The following is a 24,221-nucleotide window of genomic DNA, read 5'->3' as shown; positions in this document are numbered from 1 at the left end:
CCAAGAGTTGGTCACTCAACTGACTGAGCCACCCAGACACCCCTCTGTATTATTTTTTTTAATTAGGGTACAGTACATATAGCAAAGTATTTGAATTATGTTTATAGACTGATGATTTTTTTTAAGATTTTTTAAATTTATTCATTTGGGAGAGACAGGGAGAGAGAGAGAGAGAGCACGAGCAGGGGGAGGGGGCAGAGGGAGAGGGAGAAGCAGACCTCCCGCTGAGCAGAGAGCCTGATGCAGGGCTCGATTCCAGTACCCTGGGATCATGACCTGAGCCGAACGCAGACGCTTAACTGACTGAGCCATCCAAGTGCCCCCAGGGTAACTTTACAGTTGGAAAAAGCTGCCTGAAGAAACTGTTCTGGCCTAATGAATTCTTTATATTGTCCCTAATAAGATGAAAGAAAATCATGCCCTGATAGTTAAAAGCCTCATGAAAAAAATAGGTTTGGAACTTTGTAACATAAGTGGTAACCAAAACAATTATCCTAAATATCTACGATTATCTGCACCGAGAATTAGTTGATCTATCTTTTGCACAAAGCTGTGGGCTTCTGTTTCTTCTTTTCAGATATAGGTTCTTGAAATCAATTACTTTTATTAGAAACCATTTCATTAATATTAAAAATATGATCTAGAGGTAGCCTTCTTAATATATGCTCTTTTTCTAATCACCAGGTGAAAAGTCTTCATAGCTTACCTGCACTTGCAGCTTCCCCATACAGCTTAGCATAGTGAAAAATTAGGTGGTTTTTGAAGCCATTAACTAGCCATTCCTTGCACTTAAAGGACTTTCATCTTTTTTCTTAGAGTCTTCATATATTGCTAAGAGTTAATCTCTTTAGTTATAAGAAAGTTTGCCTCTCTTTGCTTTAACACATTAGCTTACTGTAAAAATGATGTTTGAATCAGTGCAACTTCCACACAGGACTGATATCATTCCCAATTTACCAGTAGTACATGAACCAATAAAATATGTTATGGAAACATGCATACCTTACAGCAGAACAGAACATTTCATGGTATGACAACGTAGGTCATTTTTTAGAGAAGAAAGAAGGATTAAACCTTTTAATCTCTTTTACCTTACGGTATTTCATTTTATGCCTTTGTGACAAACAAGGAAAGATTTGGTTCAGTTTGATATTTCTTCAGTGTTCTCTATGACTTATGGAAAATAACTAAGATATTTCAGGGCACCTGGGTGGCTCAGTCAGTTAAGCATCTGCCTTTGGCTCAGGTCATGATCTCGGAGTCCTGGGATGGAGCCCCACATTGGGCTCCCTGCTCAGCGGGACATCTGCTTCTCCCTCTCCCTCTACCCCCCCACCTCATGCTCTCTCTCTCAAATAAATCTTTTTAAAAAATAACTAAAATATTTTCTCCATCTCAATTTTTCTTTATATGCACATCCACCAATATATCTAATATTATTCACATTTATAAACCCACCCCTTCTGTTTGGGAGGTGAGGGGTTGAGGTAAACTAGCCTAGAACATCTAAAACAAGCCAGCACCCTGCCTACAATGCTCATCAGAACACAGAAGTGTTGCATCAGCACCCCCACTCAGGTCTCACAAAAATAAGTGTCCCTGCCTTTCCTCACTGTCTATTTTCTCTTTCATAGAATGAGAATACCACCACCTGCCTCACAATAGGAGTTAAGATTTGTATGAAGCAACATAGAAGCCACAGTGCCTGGCATGTATAGGCATCTGATACTATGATATCATGATTATATCATTACACTGCTTTCTTTCCATTTGATGAACTGTACTTTCAGAACCGGAGCATTACTGCAATAGAGATGATACATAATTACAATCTAAATGTATGGTAGGACTGCAGGCTGTGAGTTTACTTAATAAACAAATGTATCAGATGGTAGCTGATAAACTGAATAAGGTCAAGGTGAGTTTCTTGATGAAACTTCACAATTGAATGTGGTTCCAGACATCATCATTACAAAAATAGCAAAGAACAACACACTTACCAAACCATTAAAACACATTTTACTCAATTATAAAGTACAGAAGCACATCTCAAGCTCTTGATAACTCAAGTGATAATTTTGAGCATATTAAAATTCAACATCTCATAGCATCACTTAATAATGGCATCTCTTTCAGTCTGCCTTCTTATTGTGATATATATCTGAAAGTATTTACTGTTTGAATTGTTTTAAAGTGTGCAGCTCAGTGGCATTTAGTACATCCACACTGTTGTGCAACCATTACCACCATCCATCTCTAGAACTTTTTCATCAACCTCTACTGAAACTGTACTCATTAAGTACTAACTCCCTATTTTATTCTCGGTCCCTAGTAACTACCATTCTATTTTCTGTCTATAAATTTGATTATTCTAGAGATCTCATATAAGTGGAATCATACAGTACTTATCTTTTGTGTCTGGCCTATTTCACTTACCATAATGTCTTTTTTTTTTTTTTTTTCACTTACCATAATGTCTTAAAGGATCATCCATGATGTAGCAGGTATCAGAGTATCATTCCTTCTTTAAAACTAAATAACATTCCACTGTATGGGTATACCACATTGTGTTTATCAATCATTGAATGGACATTTGGGTGAGTTCCACCTTTTAGCTATTGTGAATAATGTTTCTATGAACCCTGGTGTACAAATACCGATTTAAGTCCTTGCTTTCAGTTGTTAGTGTACATGCCCAGAATTAGAATTGCTGGATCACAAGGTAATTCTATGTTCAGTTTTTTGAGGTACTGATTTACTGTTTTCTAGCGTGACTGCACCATTTTACATTCCCACCAACAACACACGAAAGTTCCAGTTTCTTCACATCCTTGCTAACACTTGTTTTCTGCTTTTTTTTTCTTTTTTTCTTTTTTTTTGGTAAGAGCCATCCCAATAGGTGTGGAGTAGTATCTCATGGTTTAGATTTGCATTTCCCCAATGATTAGTGATATTGAGCATTTTTTCATGTGCTTTTTGGCCATCTGTATATCTTTGGACAAATGTCTACTCAAGTCCTTTGTCCATTTTTTAATTATGTTGTTTACTTGTTGAGTTTTAGGAGTTCTATATGTAATGGATATTAATCCCTTATCAGATAGATGATTTATAAATATTTTCTCCCATTATGTGGGTTGCAATTGTACTTTGTTGATAATGTCCTTTGATGCAAAAATTTTTAATTTAAATAAAGTCCAATTTATCTAATTTTTATTTTGTTGCCTGTGACTTTAGTGTGATTTCTAAGAAATCATTGCCAAATCTAATTTCATGAAGCTTTCCCTCTATGATTGCTTCTCAGAGTTTTATAGTTTTTTAGTTCTTATGTTTAGATCTTTATCCAGGTAAGAGTCCTACTTCATTCATCCCTATCCACTTTTCCCAGCACCATTTGTTGAAAAGCTGACTGGCTTTTTAAAAACAGCTTTACAGAGGTATAATTTACATCTCATAAATTCACCTTTTTAAAGTATACGATTTGGGGAACCTGGGTGGCTCAGTTGGTTAAGTGGCTGGACTCTTGGTTTTGTCTCAGGTTATAATCTCAGGGTCATGAGATAGCGCCCAAGTCTGGCTCCACACTCAGCAGGGAGTCTGCTTGAGGATTCTCTCTCTCCCTCTGCCCCTCCCCCTGCTCATGCTCTCTCTCTAAATCTTTTTTTTAAAAAGTATACAATTCAACAAATTTTAATAATTTACAGTTGTACATCACCACAATCCACTTGTAGAATAATATTATCACCCTAAAAAGATCTCTCATGCCCATTTGCAGTCACTTCCCATTCCAGCCTACTACCCTGGGTAACCACTTGCATAGTATCTTCAAGGTTTGTCCATGTTGTAGCATATATATTAATATAAATGTAAGCATACCAATTTGTGGTCTTTTGCAGCTGGCATCACTTAGTATAATGAAGATTTATCCATGTTATACTATGTATCAGTACTTTGTTCCTTTTTTTAGCTGAACAGTATTCATTTTATGGATATACTATATTTATCTACTTATCTAATTGATGGACATTTGGATTATTTCCAGTTTTGATTATGAAAAATGCCTCTATGAAAATTCACATTCAAGTCTTTGTGTGGACATATGTTTTCATTTATTTTGGATAGTTGTCTTGGGAAGGGATTGATGGGTATATGATAAATTTATATATTAACTTTTTTTCAAAAAAAATTTTTTTAAGATTTTATTTATTTATTTGAGAGAGAGAGAGAGAGAGAGCACAAGCAGGGGGAGGGGCAGAGAGAGAACAGACTCCCCACTGAGCAGGGAGCCCGATGTTGGGCTTGATCCCAGGACCCCAAGATCATGACCTGAGCCAAAGGTAGACGCTTAACCAACTGAGCCACCCAGGGGCCCCTATATATTAACTCTTTTAAGAAACAGCCAAACAGTTTTTTCAAAGTGGCTATACCATTTTTAATTCCCATCAGCTATGTATTCCAGCTTTCCCACATCCTCACCACTAGTTAACATTTTTTTTTATTATAGCAGTGCTAATAATAACTTCCATCTCCCTAATGACTAACAATGTCAAGTATCTTTATGTGTGCTTATTAGCCATTTGTATATTTTCTTTGGTAAAATGTCAATTCAAATATTTTGCCCAAATCTTAATGGGAGTGTCTCTTTCTTATTGAGTTGAAAGAATTCTTTAGGTACTCTGGATACAAGTCATTTATTAGATACATGATTTGTAAATACTTTCTCCTAGTTAGTGGCTTGTCTTTTCATATTTATAAAGGTCTATTTTGAAGCACTAAATGAAGTCCAAGTTATGGTCCAATGATGAAGTCCAATTTTTTTTAATCAATTGTGTTTTTCATACATAAGCTAAAATTTTGCTTAATCTAATGTCACAAGGACTTTCTAAGTTTTCTTCTAAGAATTTTCTTCTAAGCTTTCTTTTTAGAGTTTTATAGTTTTAGCTCTTACATTTACATCCATTTTGAGTTATTTTTTGTGTATGGTAAGGATCTAAATTCATCTTTTTACATGTGGCTATCCAACTGTCCCAGCATAATTTGTTGGAAAGACTATCCTTTCCAAACTGAACTGGCTTGATTCCTTTGTCAAAATTAGTTGTTTATTTCTAGATCCATTTGTCTTATCTTCATGCCAATAGCACAGTGTCTTGATTACTGTAGCTTTGTAGTAAGATGTAGTAAGGCAGTATGAAGCATCCCCATTTTTTTTTTCAAAACTGCTGTTGCAATTCTAGATCCTTTGCATTTCCATAGGAATTTTATAATTAGTTTGTCAATTTCTACAAACACACACTTGCCAGGATTTTGATTGGTATAACATTGCATCTTTAGGTCAATTTGAGAACTGACACCTTAACAATATTGAGTTTTACAAAATCATGAACACAGTATATCACACCATTTATTTAGCTCTTGCTTTCACTTCTATCAACAATATTTTAGTTTTCAGTTCATAGGTCTTTCACACCTTTTGGCAAATATTTTTCTATCCCCTCTTGTCTCTTATCTCCTCAGCAAATCCAATTAGCCCTATATTATGCCACCTAAAGTTGTTACATAGCATCACATAATGTTCTTTTCATTAAAAATTTTTTAATAGTTTTGGACGCCTGGGTGGCTCAGTTGGTTAACCATCTGCCTTTGGCTCAGGTCATGATCCCAGGGTCCTGGGATCAAGTCCTGCATCAGGCTCCCTGGGAGCCTGCTTCTCACTCTGCCTGCTGCCCCCCCCCCAGCTTGTGCTCGTGCTCTCTCTGACACATAAATAAATACAATCTTTTAAAAAAAATTTTAATAGTCTATTACTGTATATTCAAGTCCACCAATCTTTTCTTTTATAGTGTGTAATCTGATGATAATACCATTCACTATTTTCATCTCTGGAAGTTCAATTTAATTTTTCTAAATGTATATCTTCCATATCCCCACTTAACTTTTGAATACACGGGATACATTTATAATAACTGTTTAATGCACTTGCCTGCTAATTCTAAGATTTGTAATAGTTCTGGATCAGTTTCAATTTATTAATTTTTCTTATTTTGAACACATTTCCTACTTCTTTGCAGGTTGCTCATTTTCTTTTTAAGTTATCCTTGACTGTATTACATTTATTTTTAATAAAAAATTCATATATTTAAGATAATACAGCATATTTTGATATGCATATATGTAGGAAAATGATTACTAAAGTCAAGCTAATTATACATTCATCTCCTCACACAGTTAGCATTTTTTCTTTGTGGTGATATCACCTGAAATCTATACCTTAGCAATCTTCCAATATAAAATACAGTATTAATAACTACAGTCATCATACTTGTATATTAGACTTCTCAACTTATTTATCCTACAACTGCAACTTTTTACCCTTTGACCAACATCTCCTTATTTCCCCAACCTCCTCACCCCTGGTAATTACCATTCTTCTACTCTTTGCATGTATGCAACTTTTTTTGTATATTTTACATGTAAGTGAGATCATGTACTATTTTTCTTCCTGGCTGGCTTATTTTAGTTAGCACATGTCCTCCAGGTCTATCCAAGTTGTCATAAATGGCAGGAACTTCTTTTTAAAGGCTGAATAATGTTCCATGTATATATATGCTACTATTTCTTTATCCATTCATCTGTCAATGGAAACTTAGGGTTTGTTTTTTTTTCATATCTTGAGTATTGTGAATAATGATGCAATAAACGCAGGAGCACAGCCATCCCTTGAGGTATTGATTTCATTTCCTTTTGCATACATACCCAGAAGAATTGCTGCATTACACTACAGTCCTATTTTTAATTTTTTGAGGAGACTTCATAATGTTTTCCATAATGATGGAGCCAATTTACATTCTCACTAACAGTGTACAAGGGTCCCCTTTTCTCCACATCCTCAACAACACATATCTTTTATCTTTTTATAATAGCCATCCAAATAGGTATGATATCTCACTGTGGTTTTGATTTGCATTTCCCTCATGATTAGTGATGTTGAGCACCTTTCATACACCTGTCAGCCATTCATATGTCTTCTTAAAAAAAAAAAAATGTCTAGTCAGGATCTTTGCACACTTTTTTTTTTTGTCACATTTACAAAGGGGAAAAAAACTGGATTAAGTCTGGAAAGTTTTGTTTTGTTTTATTTTGTTTTTGGTCTCCTTCATGGGCTCTGTATTAAGATGCAATTAGTTTTATGACACTCAGTAAGGAGAGAGAAGAATCATATTTAAACCTCTTAAAACAAAACACCTGTGATAAACTCATAAGCAGTCCTACATTTAAATCCCTATGCATGACTATTTCATAAACAGTTATTATTTTATTATTTCTTATGAATACAGTATTTGTTTTCCCTAAGCCAACCACTTTCCCCACTTGGCTGGGGGAGGTACAAGAAAAGGACCATGCAAAGCAGATGAAACATAGGAAAAAGACCTATAAGAGGTGGAGGTGGCTCCTTCACATGGTGAAGAGGATGAGAAAGGCCACCATCAGGCAAAAGAACCTCATGGCCTCTAAGAAGACAAAGACAAAATGGTGTGGGGGAAGAGCTGTTGCTTCAGAGAAGGGTTCCTGGTATAATCAATAATGAAACTCCCAAACACAGTCCCAATTCTAGCCCTAGAGCCAGTCATTCCTACCAGGGCAGCCCTAGCCCCAGTGAACTTGGCTGCTGTGTCAATGTCCCGTGAAATGGTACTGATTTGGAAACTGTGCCTAGGTATAAGTGAGGTCAGGGTATATGCGGCTGCCAACATGCTGAAGCTCTCATATGTCAGTGTCTCTGGTAGTTTTAGTACTGCTGAAGACAGTGATCGACTCAACAGCTGAGAGGTGCTCCTGACCAAGAAGGGAGTGGAGAAAAACATTGTGCATTTTCAGGGGATGAGGGGCTGTGGCAGGAGAGCTTCTCCTTGTGCAGCAAAGACAGAGAGATACAGTTATTTTAATGTTTTATTAATCTACAATAATAGGGACAAAAATGGCATTCCCCATACATTTTCCTCACAGACAGAAGAACTAAGCATGTTGAAGGACACCATTTTTAAATTGGATTACGTGATTTTTTGCTATTGAGTTGTAGAATGTGGGGTTTAACCCCTTATCAGATGTATGGCTTGCAAATCTTTTCTCCCACTCCTTATGTTGTATTCTCATAGTGTTGACTGTTTCATTTGTTGTGCAGAAACTTTTAATCTGATGTGTCAATCCCATGATACTCTATATAGAAACCCAAAAGACTCCACCAAAAAAAATTGCTAGAATTGATACATGAATTCAGTAAAGTTGCAGGATAGAAAATCAACATACAGAGATCTGTAGCATTTCTATACACCAATAATGAAGCAGCAGATGGGATGCCTGTGTGGCTCAGTCAGTTAAGTGTCTCACTCTTGATTTCAGCTCAGGTCATGATCTCAAGCCTCACATCAGCATGGAGCCTGCTTAAGATTCTCTCTCTTTCTCTCCCTCTGCCCCTCTCCCAAGCTCGCATGCTCTTTCTCTTTCAAAAAAGAAAGAAAGAAAGAAAGAAAGAAAGAAAGAAAGAAAGAAAGAAAGAAAGAAAGAAAGAGAAATAAGAAGAAGCAGGAAGAGAAATTAAGGAATCAACCCCATTTACAACTGTACAAACAACAATAAGATACCTAGGATACCTAGGAATAAATCTAACCAAACAGGTGAAAGACCTGTACTCTGAAAACTATAAAGCACTAATGCAAGAAACTGAAGATGAAACAAACAAATGGAAAGATATTCCATGCTCATGGATCAGAAGAACAAATACTGTTAAAATATCTACACTAGCCAAAGCAATCTACACAATTAATGTAATCCCCATCAAATTACCACCCGCATTTTTCACAGAGCTAGAAGAAACGATCCTAAAATTCATATGGAAACAAAAGACCCCAAATAACCAAAGCAACCTTGAAAAACAAAAGCAAAGCTGGTGGCATCACAATTCTGGACTGCAACTTATATTACAAAGCTGTAGTGATCAAAACAGTACGGTACTGGCGGGCGCCTGGGTGGCTCAGTTGTTAAGCATCTGCCTTCGGCTCAGGTCATGATCCCAGGGTCCTGGGATCAAGTCCCACATCGGGCTCCCTGCTCAGCGGGAAGCCTGCTTCTCCCTCTCCCACTCCCCCTGCTTGTGTTCCCTCTCTCGCTGTCTCTCTCCCTCTGTTGAAAAATAAATAAAATCTTAAAAAAAACACAAAAAAACAGTATGGTACTGGCACAAAAAAAGGACACATAGATCAATAGAACAGAATAGAGGGGTGCCTGGGTGGCTCAGTCGTTAAGCGTCTGCCTTCAGCTCAGGTCATGATCCCAGGGTCCTGGGATCGAGCCCCATGTCTGGCTCCCTGCTCAGTGGGAAGCCTGCTTCTCCCTCTCCCACTCCCCTCGCTTGTGTTCCCTCTATCACTGTCTCTCTCTCTGTCAAATAAATAAATAAAATATTTAAAAAAAAAAAAAAATAGAACAGAATAGAAAACCCAGAAATAAACACACAAATATATGGTCAATTAATCTTTAAGAAAGCAGGGAAGAATATCCAATGGAAAAAAAATAGTCTCTTCAACAAATGGTTTTGGGAAAACTGGACAACATCATGTAAAACAATGAAACTAGACCACTTTCTTACACAATACATAAAAATAAACTAAAAGTAGATTAAAGACCTAAATGTGAGACCTAAAATCATAAAAATCCTAGTGGAGATCATAGGCAGTAGCCTCTTTGACATAGGCCATGGCAACTCATTCCTAGATATGTCTCCTGAGGCAAGGGAAACAAAAGCAAATATAAACTATAGGGACTTCATCAAAATAAAAAGCTTCTTCTACACAGCAAAGGAAACAAACAACAAAACTAAAAGGCAACATACAGAATGGGAACAGATATCTGAAATGACATATCTGATAAAGGATTACTATCCAAAATATATAAAGACCTTATAAAACTCTACAACCAAAAAACAAATAATCCAATTTAAAAAAGGATAGAAGACATGAATAGACATTTTTCCAAAGAAGACATACAGAGAGCCAAGAGACACATAAAAAGATGCTCAACATCACTCATCATCAGGGAAATATAAATCAAAACAACAACAAGATATCAACTTACACCTGTCAAAATGGGTAAATTTAACAACACAAGATACAGCCACTCCGGAAAACAGTATGGAGGTTCCTCAAGAAGTTAAAAATAGAGCTACCCTAATGACCCAGCAATTGCACTACTAGGTATTTGCACTACCAAAGATACAAATGTAGTGATCCAAAGGGGCACCCGCACCCTGATGTTTAGCAGCAATGTCCACAATAGCCAAACTGTGGAAGAAACTGAGATGTCTTTCAACAGATGAATGGATAAAGAAGATGTGGTTCATATATACAATGGAATATTACTCAGCCATTAGAAAGGATGAATACTTACCATTTACACTGACGTGGTTGGAACTGGAGGGTATTATGCTAAGTGAAATAAGTCAATCAGAAAAAGACAATTATCTTATGATTTCACTCATATGTGGAATATAAGAAACAGCACAGAGGATGATAGGGGAAGGGAGGGAAAATTGGGAAGAAATCAGAGAGGGAGACAAACCATGAGAGACTCTTGACTCTGGGAAACAAACTGAGGGTTGCTTGAGGAGAGGTGGATGGGAGGATGGGGTAATTGGGTGATGGGCATTAAGGAGGACACATGATGTGATGAGGACTGGGTGTTATATGCAACTGATGAATTACTGAACTCTATATCTGAACCTAATGATGTACTATAGGTTGGCTAATTGAATTTAAATTAAAAAAAAAAAAACACAAGAAAAAACAGGTGTTGGTGAGAATGTGGACAAAGGGGGACCCTCCTGCACAGTTGGTGGGAATGCAAACTGGTGCAGCCACTGTGGAAAACATTATGGGGGTTCCTCAGAACGTTAAAAAAAACTACAGGTCACCTGAGTGGCTTAGTTGGTTAAGCATCTGACTCTTGATTTCAGCTCAGGTCATGATCTCAGGGTTGTGAGATTAAGCCCCATGTTGGGCTCTGCACTGGGTGTGGACCCTGCTTAAGATTCTCTGCCTCTCCCTCTGCCCCTTCCCCATTTCTAAAAAAAAAAGTTTAAAATAGAACTACCCTACAATCCACCAATTGTACGACTAGATATTTACCCAAAGAATACAAAGGCACTAATTCAAAGGGATAGATGCACCCCAATGTTTATAGCAGCATTATCTACAATAGCCAAATTATGGAAACAGCCTAAGTGTCCATCGACTGAAGAATGGATAAAAAAGTGGTATGTATATATATATGTATGTATGTATGTGTGTGTATATATATATATATAAAATTTATAATGGAATATTAGCTATAAAAAATTATGAAATCTTGCCATTTGCAACAATGCAGATAGAGCTGGAAAGTATGCTAAGCAAAAGAAGTCAGTCACAGAAAGATAAATACAATATGATTACACTCATATGTGGAATTTAAGAAACAAAAGAAACGATCATAGAGATAAGAGAGATAAGAGGCAAACCAAGAAACAGACTCTTAACTATAGAGAACTGAGGATTGCCAGAGAGAGGGGAGGTGGGTGGGCAGGATGGGTTAAATAGGTGATGGGGATTAAAGAGAGCCCTTGTTGTGATAAGCACCAGGTACTGGATGTAAGTGTTGAATCACTATATTGTACACCTGAAACTGATATTACACTGTATTTTAACTAACAGGAATTTGAATAAAGACTTTGAAAAAAATTCATTGACTATACGTGCTTGATTTATATCTGGGCTCTTGATTCTGCTACATTGGTCTGTGTGTCTGTTTTAATTATAATAGCTTTGTAAATTAATTTAAAGGCAGAAAGTGTAATGCTTCCAACCTTCCTCTGCTTTCTCAAGATTGCTTTGCCTATTCAGGGTCTTCTGTGCTTCCATACAAATTTTAGAATTGTTTTCTACTTCTGTGAAAAATGCCATTGAAATTTTGATAGTAATTGCATTAAATCATTTTGGGCAGTATGGACATTTTAATATTAATTTTTCTCATCCATGAACATGGGAAATCTTCCAATTTTTTTGTGTTTTGGATTTGTTATAAATGTTTTATAGTTTTCAATGTACAGATCTTTGACCTCCTTGTTTAAAATTATTTCTCACAGAGCACAGAAGATGGTGGAGGAGTAGGGGACCCTATTTCAACTGGTCCCCTGAATTTCGCTGGGTATCTACCAAACCATTCTGAACACCCAAGAAATCAGCCTGAGATGTTAAGAATATATATCTGGATCTCTACAAGCAGAAAATCTCCTGTGGTCTCGAGGTATGAAGGGCAGAGCCATGACTCTGTGGGCAGATATCAGAAGATAAACAGAAGGGGGAGGGAGACACAATAAGCTGGAGCTGGGAAGGTGATATAACACTGGAGTGCAAAAGCGTCCCATGCTGGGGACCAGGCACAGACTCACAGACTGGTAGCAGTGGAGAAAGGACTTTAGTCCAGCCCCCAGACAGGATCCAAGAACTACGGGTGCACATGTGTGAACCGGGGCTGGCTCACGGTTTTAGAAGCACAAAGGGCAGAGACATGCCCAGCCCAGGGATCGAACTCTGGAAGAGCTGCCGTGGGGAACACAATCAGGGAGGCTGCAGTTTTGGCAGCACAGACAGAAACAGAGACTGTATGTCCTCGGGAGCCCAGTGAAGAACAGACTACGATTTCTCTGCTCTGGGACAGAGGCTTGGGTGCGGTCATTTGTGCTTTGACTCTCAGAAGAGACACGGAAAGCTGCCAGGGAAAGCCACCAGAGAACAGAAGCACAAAAAAACGGTTTTCACTGAGCCCTAGGGAAACTCTGCCCAAGCAGGGTTGCCTCAGTAAAATTGTGGCAGGCCCCTCCCCCAGAAGACAGGCTGGAAGAACAAGAGGACGACAACCATAGGGTCCCTATAAAACAGGTGCATCTTGCTTCGGTCATGGCTAATACTTTGGACTCTGTACATTCCCTCAACCACCCCTCAACAGAATGACTAAGAGGAGGAACCCCCCCAAAAAAGAAAAGAATCAGAGACTATGGCCTCTGTCACATACCTAATGGATATGGATATAGGCAAGATGTCAGAGTTAGACTTCAGAGTAGCAATTATGAAGTAGATATCTAGCCTTGAGAAAACCATTAGCAATAATATAGAATCTCCAAGGGCAGAAATGAGATCTAATCAGGCTGAACTTAAAAATGCTATGAATGAGACGCAGTCTAAACTGGATACTCTGGGGACGCCTGGGTGGCTCAGTCAGTTAAGCATCTGCCTTCAGCTCAGGTCGTGATCCCAGGGTCCTGGGATCAAGTCCCATATCGGGCTGCCTGATCCGCAGGGAGTCTGCTTCTCCCTCTCCCCTCCCCGGCTTGTGTGTGCACTCTCCCTAAAATAAATAAATAAAATCTTAAAAAAAAAAACAAAAAACTGGATACTCTGACTGCCAGGGTAAACAACGCAGAAGAACAAATTAATGAGCTAAAGATAAGATGATAGAAAAGAAGGAAACTGAGGAGGCATGGGAAAAACAGCTTAAAGCCCAAGGGATCAAACTGAGAGAGATTAATGACACGATGAAATGTTCCAATGTCAGAATTATTGGGATCCCTGAGGGGATGGAGAGGGAGAGAGGTCTAGAAGATATATTTGAGCAAATTGTAGCTGAGAACTTTCCTAATCTGGGGAAGAAAACAAGCATTCGTGTCCAAGTGGCAGAGAGGACCCCTCCCAAGATCAATGTGAATAAATCAGTGCCCCGACATATAATTGTACAACTTGCAAATCTTAGAACCAAGGAAGTAATCCTGAAAGCAGCTGGGGGAAGAGATTTCTTACATACATAGGTAGGAACATCAGAATAATGACAAACCTGTCCAGAGACCTGGCAAGCCAGAAAGGGCGGCAAGACATATTCAGGGTACTAAATGAGAAGACCATGCAGGCATCAGAATGGATGGAAAGACAAAGAACTTTGAGGACCAGCAGAAACTGAAAGAATATGTGACCACCAAGCTGGCCCTGCAAGAAATATTAAGGGGGATTCTATAAAAGAAGAAAGACCCGAAGAGTAATATGGACCAGAAATTTACAGAGACAATCTATAGAAACAGGGATTTCACGGAAAACATGACAGCACTAAAATCATATCTTTATGATTATTATCATAAAAGATAAGTTATGTTTTCTCATTTTGAACCTAAAGATACATCCAGACGGAAAGTGAGAAACATTTTTCATGCCAAAGGACCTCAAAAGAAAGCTGGGGTAGCAATTCTCATATCAGACAAATTAGATTTTAAGCTAAAGACTGTAGTAAGAGGGGCGCCTGGGTGGTTCAGTCATTAAGCGTCTGCCTTTGGCTCAGGTCATGATCCCAGGGTCCTGGGATTGAGCCCCAAATCAGGCTCCCTGCTCAGCGGGAAGCCTGCTTCTCCCTCTCCCACTCCCCCTGCTTGTGTTCTTTCTCTCACGTTGTCTCTCTCTGTCAAATAAATAAATAAAACCTTAAAAAAAAAAAAGACTGTAGTAAGAGATACAGACAGACACTGTATCATTCTTAAAAGGTCTATCCAATAAGAAGATATAACAATCTAAATATCTATGCCTCCAACATGGGAGCAGCCAACTACATAAGACAAAGGTAAACCAAAAAAAAAAAAAAAAATCATATTGATAATAATACTTTAATAGTAGGAGACTTCAACACTCCACTCACAGCAATGGACAGATCATCTAAGCAGAAGATCAACAAAGAAACAAGAGCTTTGAATGACACATTGGACCAGATGGACTTCAGAGATATATACAGAACATTCTACCCTAATACAACAGAACGGTCATTCTTCTCGAGCGCACATGAAACTTTCTCCAGAATAGATCACATACTGGGTCACAAAGCAGGTCTCAACAGATACCAAAAGACCGAAATTATTCCCTGCATATTTTCAGATGACAATGCTTTGAAACTGGAACTCAATCACAAGAAAAAATTTGGAAGCAATCCAAACACTTGGAAGCTAAAGACCATCCTGCATAAGAATGTTTGGGTCAACCAGGAAATTAAAGAAGAACTTAAACAATGAGAACGAAAAAACATTTGGTACAAAACCTATGGGATACTGCAAAGTGGTCCTAAGGGGGAAATACATAGCCATCCAAGCCTCACTCAAAAAGTATAAAAATCCTGAATGCACAAGCTAACCATACACCTAAAGGAACTGGAGAAAGAACAGCAAATAAAACCTAAACCAAGCAGGAGAAGAGAAATAATAAAGATTAGAACAGAGATCAATGAAATAGAAACCAGAAAAACAGTTGAGCAAATCAATGAAACTAGAAGCTGGTTTTTTGAGAGAATTAATAAGATCGATAAACCATTGGTCAGACTTATCCAAAAGAAAAGAGAAAGGACCCAAATTAATAAAATCATGAAAGAATGGGGAGAGATCACGACTAACACCAAGGAAATAGAAACAACTAGAAATTATTATCAGCAACTATATGCCAATAAATGAAGCAACCTGGAAGAAATGGATGAGCCTTCCTGGCTACCAAGACCGAAACAGGAAGAAATTTACCATCTGAATAGACCAATAGCCAGTAATGAAATTGAAGCAGTGATCAAAAACCTCCCAAAAAACAAGAGTCCAGGGCCAGATGCCTTCCCAGGGGAATTCTACCAAACATTTAAAGAAGAAATAATACCTATTCTCCAAAGCTGTTTCAAAAAAATAGAAACAGAAGGAAAACTTCCAAACTCATTCTATGAGGCCAGCATTACCCTGATCCAAAACCAGGCAAAGACCCCATCAAAAAGGAGAATTACAGACCAATATCCCTGATGAATATGGATGCCAAAATTCTCAACAAGATCCTAGCCAATAGGATCCAACAGTACATTAAAAGGCTTATGCATCATGACCAGGTGGGATTTATTCCTGGGATGCAAGTGTGGTTCAACATTCACAAATCAATCAATGTGATAGAACACATTAATAAAAAAAAGGACAAGAACCACATGATCCTCTCAATTGATGCATAAAAAGCATTTGACAAAGTACAGCATCCTTTCCTGATTAAAAATTTTCAGAGTATATGAATAGAGGGAACATTCCTCAATTTCATAACAGCCATCTCTGAAAAGCCCACAACGAACATCATTCTCAATGGGGGAAAAGCTAAGAGCTTTTCCTTTAAGATCAGGAACACAACAAGGATGCCCACTCTCGCCATTATTGTTCAACATAGTACTGGAAGTCCTAGCAACAGCAATCGGAAAACAAAAAGAAATAAAAGGTATTCAAACTGGCAAAGAAGAAGTCAAACTCTCTTTCTTTCATAGATGACATGATACTTTATGTGGAAAACCCAAAGACTCCACCCCCAAATTACTAGAACTCATACAGCAATTCAGGAATGTGGCAGGATACAAAATCAATGCACAGAAATCAGGTGCATTTCTATACACTAACAATGTAACTGTAGAAAGAGAAATTAGGGAATCGACTCCATTTACAATACCACCAAATATCATAAGATACCTAGGAATAAACCTAACCAAAGAGGTAAAGGATCTATACTCTAGAAACTACAGAACACTTATGAAAGAAATTGAAGAAGACACAAAAAGATGGAAAAACATTCAATGCTCATGGATCGGAAGAATAAACATTATTAAAATGTCTATGCTGCCCACAGCAATCTGTACTTTCAACACCATCCCTATTAAAACTCAATTGGCATTTTTCAAAGTGCTAAAACAAACAATCCTAAAATTTGTATGGAACGAGAAGACCCTGAATCTACAAGGAAAGATTGAAAAAGAAAAACAAAGCTGGGGGCATCACGTTGCCTGACTTCATGCTATATTACAAAGCTGTGATCACCAAGACAGCATGGTATTGGCACAAAATCAGACACATAGATCAATGGAACAGAATACAGTCTCAAGAAATGGACCCTCAACTCTATGGTCAACTAATCTTCGACAAAACAGGAAGGCCTATCTAATGGAAAAAAAGACAGTCTCTTCAATAAATGGTGCTGGGAAAATTGGACAGCCACATGCAGAAGAATGGAACCGGGCCATTCTCTTACACCATACACAAAGATAAACTCAAAATGGATGAAAGACTTCAATGTGAGAGAGGAATCCATCAAAATCCTAGAGAAGAACATAGGCAGTAACCTCTTTGACATTGGCCACAGCAACTTCTTTCAAGACACATCTCCAAAGGCAAGGGAAACAAACGCAAAAAATGAACTTTTGGGACTTCAAGATAAAAAGCTTCTGCACAGCAAAGGAAACAGTTAACAAAACAAAGGCAACACACAGAATGGGAGAAGATATTTGCAAGTGACACTACAGATAAAGGGCTGATATCCAAGATTTATAAAGAACTTCACAAACTCAACACCCAAAAAACAAATAATGCAGTCAAGAAATGGGCAGAAGACATGAACAGACACTTCTCCAAAGAAGACATACAAATGGCCAACAGACACATGAAAAAATGCTCCACATCACTAGCCATTAGGGACATACAAATCAAAACCACATTGAGATACCACCTTATACCAGTTAGAATGGCAAAAATTAAGAAGACAGGGAACAACAAGTGTTGGTGAGGATGTGGAGAAAGGGGAACCCTCTTACACTGTTGGTGGGAAGGCAAGTTGGTATAGCCACTCTGGAAAACAGTATGGAGGTTAAAAATAGAGCTACCCTAGATCCCAGCAATTGCACTATTAGGTATTAACCCCAAAGATACAGATATAGTGACAAGAAGGGGCACTTGCACCCCAATGTTCATAGCAGCAATGTCCACAATAGCCAAACTGTGGAAGGAGATAGGGGGATCCTTCAATAGATGAATGGATAAAGAAGATGTGGTTCATATATACAATGCAGTATTACTCAGCCATCAGAAAGGATGAATACCTACCATTTGCATCGACATGGATGGATCTGGAGGGGATTATACTAAGTGAAATAAGTCAAGCAGAGAAAGACAATTATCATATGGTTTCACTCATATACGGAACATAAGGAATAGCATGGAGGACATTAGGAGAAGGAAGGGAAAACTGAAGCAAGGGGAGGGTGGGAATCGGAGGGAAAGATGAACCATGAGAGACTATGGACTCCAGGAAACAATCTGAGGGTTTCAGCGGGGAGGGGGGTGGAGGGATGAAGTAGCCTGGTGATGGGTATTAAGGAGGGCATATGTTGTAATGGGCACTAGGTATCATACACAAATAATGAATCATGGAACACTACATCAAAAACTAATGATGTACTGTATGGGGACTAACATAATTTTTAAAATAAATTTTTTAAAAAGATAAAATTATTTCTAAGTAATCATTTTGATGATGTTATAGATAGGATTGTTTTGATTTCCTTCTTTTTCAGATAGATCGCTGTTGGCATAAAGAATTGCAACTGATTTTATATGTTGAGTTTTGTATTCTGCAACTTTACTGAGGCCATTTATTACTTCTAACAGTTTTTTAATGGAGTATTTAGGGTTTTTTACATATAGAATCATGTCATCTGTAAACAGAGGTAATTTAACTTATTCCTTTTTTATTGGATGCCATTTTAAAAGAAACATCAGGTCTGGTTGCTCTTCTAGTACCTCCAGTGTGAGAGTGAGCATCTTTGCCTTGAACTGGAAAAGTACAAGAGACAATAATTTCAATTTTTCCCATTGATAATGATGCTAGATGTGGAATTTTCATAAATAGCCTTTATTATGTTGAGGAAATTTCCTCTATACCTATTTTGTTCAGAGTTTTTATCATTAATGGATGTTGAACTTTGTCAACTACTTTTTCTGCATCTATCAAGATGACCATGTGGTTTTTATCTTTCATTCTGTTATTGTGGTGTATCACATTGTTATGTTAAACCAACAGGTTGGTAATTTTTGACTGGATGCAAGGCAATGAATTGTACCTGTTGGGTACTGGGTTTTTTTTTTTTTTTTTTGCCTTATTGAACATTAATCTGGGATGCAGTTATTTAGAAACAAATTGACTCAGTTCTCACTTTTAAGGTTTGTTAGGCAGCACTGGAACAGTGCTTAATGTAGGGTCAATTATTCCCCTCTACTGGGGAAATACTCTTCTCTGTACTCTACCTAATGCCCATGAATAACTGGATTTTTTAGTTTTATTACTGGGAACAGATATTTTTCCCAGCCCTGTGTGAGTACGGGACTCCTCGAATCCTTTCAAGTACTTCTGTCCCTAACCTCAAGTATTTTCCTACTATATATGTACTGACTAACAGCTGAATACTTGAACTGAAGATCTCTGGAATTCTCTCTGTGCAGCTATTTTGTCTAATATTCTGTTCACTGACCATCTAGATGCAGTTTTATCTTTTCAACTCAGGGAGTCTACCAAGTTCAGCCTCGGTTCCCCCACCCGGTGCCACATCCTATAAACTCTTTCAAAGCAATAACCTGAGGCAATCACTGGCTCACCTCTTCTGTTTCCCATCTCTCAGGGATCATGATCCTTTGTTTCCTGATGTCCAGTGTCTTGAAAACCTGTGTATTATAACCATTCATGTATTATATCCATTTTATTTCTTTTGCTGTTTAAAGTAGGAGGTAAATTCAATCCCTGCCACTCCATCTTGGCCAGAAATAGAAGTCTCAAGATACTTTTCAAACATTAATTGGTCTCCAAGTTTCCCAAATATTTGCCTATCCTTACAGGAAAAAATGCTCCTCCTCTATATATACCAGTCCACTTCAAATTACTTCTGGAGAAACTAACCCGTTACAGTATGTGTAACACATTATAGCTAACAACATAATTTCACATATTGAGATAACATGGTTTTCTCTGGGGAAAAAAGAAGAACGATGACTAGTGTCATGTTGCTAATAAGAAATCCATGTTGATGTCAAAGCCCATACAAAAATTTTCTTGGGTCAACCTTTTGGTTAAATCCAAATCCCCACATGTAAAACAACAATCTCATCCAGGGCTTTAAATTGAGCATTTTATTTTGAATTTACTTACTGTGGTGGGCACCAGTACTGCTTGTCTCTACCAGGTTTATATCATACTGGACAGAATTGGCCCTCTGAAGGTGGCCCTTCCTGACAGTAAAAAGGAAAGAAACACACAAATAAAAAGTAGGTAAGTGGAAAAGTAGAAAGAAGTTTAAACTTGAATATTGGGAGGTTCATATTCTTCTCAAGAACTACCTGAAATTGACAAGGCTGCCTTAAAACTATGCCCCATTATTTAACAAATCCACCAAAGAAGGTAGGTATTTACAGGGACTTCAGATGCTGATGATGTACTTAGTTCTTCTCCTTTAAAATAAGAGTGCTTTTGTTACTAATGTAATGTTTTTGTAATGTTTAAATGTTTAGTGTAATGTTTTTGCCCTTTTTATTCTTATTTTTTTAAATGTTCTTTTTCTAAGATTTTATTCATTCGACAGAGAGAGCACAAGCAGCATGAGAAGCAGGCAGAGGGAGAAGGAGAAACAGACTCCCCACTGAGCAAGGAGCCTGATCCCAGTACCACAGGATCATGACCTGAGTGGAAGGCAGACACTCAACTGACTGAGCCACCCAGGCATCCCTGCCCTTTTTAAAGAGGTTTTTCATTATTAGTTGGGACCCTTGTGAGGTGGGATGGGTTTACTCACTATTCTATTAATGGCATTTACAAAACTAATTTTGCATCCATCTTTTTGGTCATCTGGCCAATTAATATAGTTATAATTGTATTCAGATGATCATGACAGTTTTTTAAAAACTACTTTTACTGTTAAACAAGCTTTGGGAATGTAAACTTGCTTTAATTTTTTTCAAAATCTCAGTGACTAGAGAATTACCTTATAATAATGAAAACGAATTCAAAACCATTTTGCAACAGCAGAATGAAATGTGTCTTCTAAAACTACCCTGGTTCCTCCTCATGAAACACTATTGATTCTAGCCTAGATTTCAGCATTTGTGAGGTATCATTTTGGACATCATTTAAAGATGGCACTAATTAGTTACTAAATTTCAAAAGGCCCATAGTTAATGCAATCACAACCACTAATGGAAACAAAAACTATTATAGTAAATGGACTTGGTTTCATTCTTGAAAGCACCACTTTTCTGACAAATACAGTTCACTTGGTCAGTACATATGAGCCCAAATCTTAAATGTAGATTCTATAAGCAATACCAACTCATTTTCAAATTAATTATGCTCTTGGCATTGTTCAGACCCATGTGTCTGCCCATATTATCATGTAAAAATTACTCTATGTTCTCATTCAAAAATGGAAAATACACAATTTCAAACATACTGCAACCCTATCTGAAAATTGTTCAAGGATGTTACTCTTTTTTTTAATTTAATTTTATTATGTTATGTTAGTCACCATACAGTACATCATTAGTTTTTGATGTAGTGTTCCATGATTCATTGTTTGCATATAACACCCAGTGCTCCATGCAATACCTGCCCTCCTTAATATCCATCACCAGGCTAACCCATCCCCCCACCCCCCTCCCCTCTAAAACCCTCAGTTTGTTTCTCAGAGTCCATAGTCTCTTATGGTGTGTCTCCACCTCCAATTTCTCCCCTTCATTTTCCCCTTCCTTCTCCTAATGTCCTCCATGCTATTCCTTATGTTCCACAAATAAGTGATATATAACTGACTTTCTCTCCTTGACTTATTTCAGCATAATCTCCTCCAGTCCCATCCACGTTAATGTAAAAGTTGGGTATGCATCCTTTCTGACAGCTGAGTAATATTCTATTGTATAAATGGACCACATCTTCTTTATCCATTCATCTGTGGAAGGGCATCTGGGCTATTTCCACAGTTTCGCTATTGCGGACATGGCTGTTATGAACACTGGGGTGCATATGGCCCTCTTTTCACTACATCTGTCTTTGGGGTAAATACCCAGTAGTGCAATTGCTGGGTTATAGGGTAGCTCTATCTTTTTTGAGGAACCTCCACACTGTTTTCCAAAGTGGCTGTACCAACTTGCATTCCCACCAACAGTGTAAGAGGGTTCCCCTTTCTCCACAACCTAACATTTGATGTTTCTTGCCTTCTCAATCTTTGCCATTTAACTGGTGTAAGGTAGTACCTCAATGTGGTTTTGATTTGGATTTCCCTGATGGCTAATGATGATGAACATTTTTTCATGTGTCTGTTAGCCATCTGTATGTCTTCTTTGGAGAAGTGTCTGCTCATGTCTTCTGCCCATTTCTTGACTGCATTATTTGTTTTTTGAGTGTTAAATTTGAAAAGTTCTTTATAAATCTTGGATATCAGCCCTTTATCTGTAGTGTCATTTGCAAATATCCACTCCCATTCCGTGGATTGCCTCTTTGTTTTGTTGACTGTTTCCTTTGCTGTGCAGAAGCTTTTTATCTTGAAGTCCCAAAAGTTCATTTTTGCGTTTGTTTCCCTTGCCTTTGGAGATGTGTCTTGAAAGAAGTTGCTGTGGTCAATGTCAAAGAGGTTACTGTCTATGTTCTCCTCTAGGATTTTGATGGATTCCTCTCTCACAATGAGGTCTTTCATCCATTTTGAGTTTATCTTTGTGTATGGTGTAAGAGAATGGTCCAATTTCATTCTTCTGCATGTGGCTGTCCAATTTTCCCAGCACCATTTATTGAAGAGACTGTTTTTTTTTTCATTAGATATGCCTTCCTGTTTTGTCGAAGACTAGTTGACCATAGAGTTGTGGGTCCATTTCTGGGGTCTCTATTCTGTTCCATTGATCTATGTGTCTGATTTTGTCCCAATACCATGCTGTCTTGATGATCACAGCTTTTTAATACAGTTTGAAGTCAGGCATTGTGATGCCCCCAACTTTAGTTTTCTTTTTCAACATTCCCCTGGCGATTCGGGGTCTTTTCTGGTTCCATTCAAATTTTAGGATTGTTTGTTCCAGCTCTGTGAAAAAAGTTGATGGTATTTTGATAGGGATTGCATTGAATGTGTAGATTGCTCTAGGGAGTATAGACATTGTCACAATGTTATTCTTCCAATCCATAAGCATGGAATGTTTTTCCACCTCTTTGTGTCTTCCTCAATTTCTTTCATAAATGTTCTGTAGTTTCTAGAGTATAGATCCTTCACCTCTTTGGTTAGGTTTATTCCGAGATATCTTACGCTTTTTGGAGCTATTGTAAATGGAATCAATTACTTAATTTCTCTCTTACATTGTTAATGTATAGAAATGCAACCGATTTCTGTGCATTGATTTTTGTATCCTGCTATGTTGCTGAATTGCTGTATGAGTTCTAGTAATTTGGGGGTGGGGTCTTTTGGGTTTTCCACATAAAGTATCATGTCATCTGTGAAGAGAGAGTTTGATTTCTTCATTGCCAATTTGAATGCCTTTTATTTCTTTTCGTGTCTGATTGCTGAGGCTAGGAATTCTAGTACTATGTTGAACAATAGTGGTGACAGTGGGCATCCCTGTCACATTCCTGACCATAAAGGAAAAGCTCTCAGTTTTTCCCCACAGAAAATGATATTCGCTGTGGGCTTTTCAGAGATGGTTATTATGAAATTGAGGTATGTTCCCTCTACCCCTATACTTTGAAAAGTTTTAATCAGAAAAGGATGCTGTGTTTTGTCAAATGCTTTTTCTGCATCAATTGAGAGGATCATGTGGTTCTTGTCTCTTCTTTTGTTACTGTGATCTATCAAGTAGATTGATTAGCGAATTGAACCACCCTTGCATCCCAGGAATAAATCCCACCTGGTCGTGGTGAATAATCCTCTTAATGTATTGTTGGATCCTATTGGCTAGGATCTTGTTGAGAATTTTGGCATCCATATTCATCAGGGATATTGGTCTGTAATTCTCCTTTTTGGTGGGGTCTATGGTTTTGGTATCAGGGTAATCCTGGCCTCACAGAAAGTGTTTGGAAGTTTTCCTTCTATTTCTAGTTTTTGAAACAGCCTCAGCAGAACAGGGATTATTTCTTCTTTAAATGTTTGGTAGAATTCCCCTGGGAAGCCATCTAGCCCTGAGCTCTTGTTTGTTGGGAGGTTTTTGATTACTGCTTCAATTTCCTTGCTGGTTATGGGTCTGTTCAGATGGCAAATTTCTTCCTGTTTCAATCTTGGTAGTTTATAAGATTCCAGCAATGCATCCATTTCTTCCAGATTGCCTA

General features: G+C 37.8%; 2 protein-coding genes across 3 annotated transcripts in view; both read right to left on the bottom strand.

Moving 5' to 3' along the window:
- NRG4 (neuregulin 4) overlaps positions 1-24,221 on the bottom strand; it is a 171,720-nt gene that overhangs the window by 25,081 nt on the left and 122,418 nt on the right. Inside the window, exons 3-4 of one of the 2 annotated variants that reach the window (XM_032417992.1) lie at positions 20,085-20,164; positions 19,538-19,603 (exon numbers count right to left, since the gene is read on the bottom strand). In XM_032417992.1, coding sequence (XP_032273883.1) covers positions 19,557-19,603; positions 20,085-20,164 — 127 coding nt within the window. In that variant the 3' untranslated portion in view covers positions 19,538-19,556. Of the gene's footprint in view, positions 1-19,537; positions 19,604-20,083; positions 20,165-24,221 lie in introns of those variants that run through there. The other variant, XR_004301063.1, reaches the window with a different exon arrangement.
- Positions 7,116-8,157, bottom strand: LOC116640770 (ATP synthase F(0) complex subunit C2, mitochondrial-like). The gene has a single exon (XM_032417993.1). It carries the CDS (start codon positions 7,857-7,859, stop codon positions 7,506-7,508), a length of 354 nt encoding a protein of 117 aa, XP_032273884.1. The 5' UTR covers positions 7,860-8,157; the 3' UTR covers positions 7,116-7,505.

Source organism: Phoca vitulina, unplaced genomic scaffold (assembly GCF_004348235.1).
Source record: "Phoca vitulina isolate PV1807 unplaced genomic scaffold, GSC_HSeal_1.0 scaffold20, whole genome shotgun sequence".
Classification (NCBI taxonomy): Eukaryota; Metazoa; Chordata; class Mammalia; order Carnivora; family Phocidae; genus Phoca; species Phoca vitulina.
Note: the sequence above shows the minus strand (reverse complement) of the source record. Positions and strands in the feature narration are given on the sequence as shown.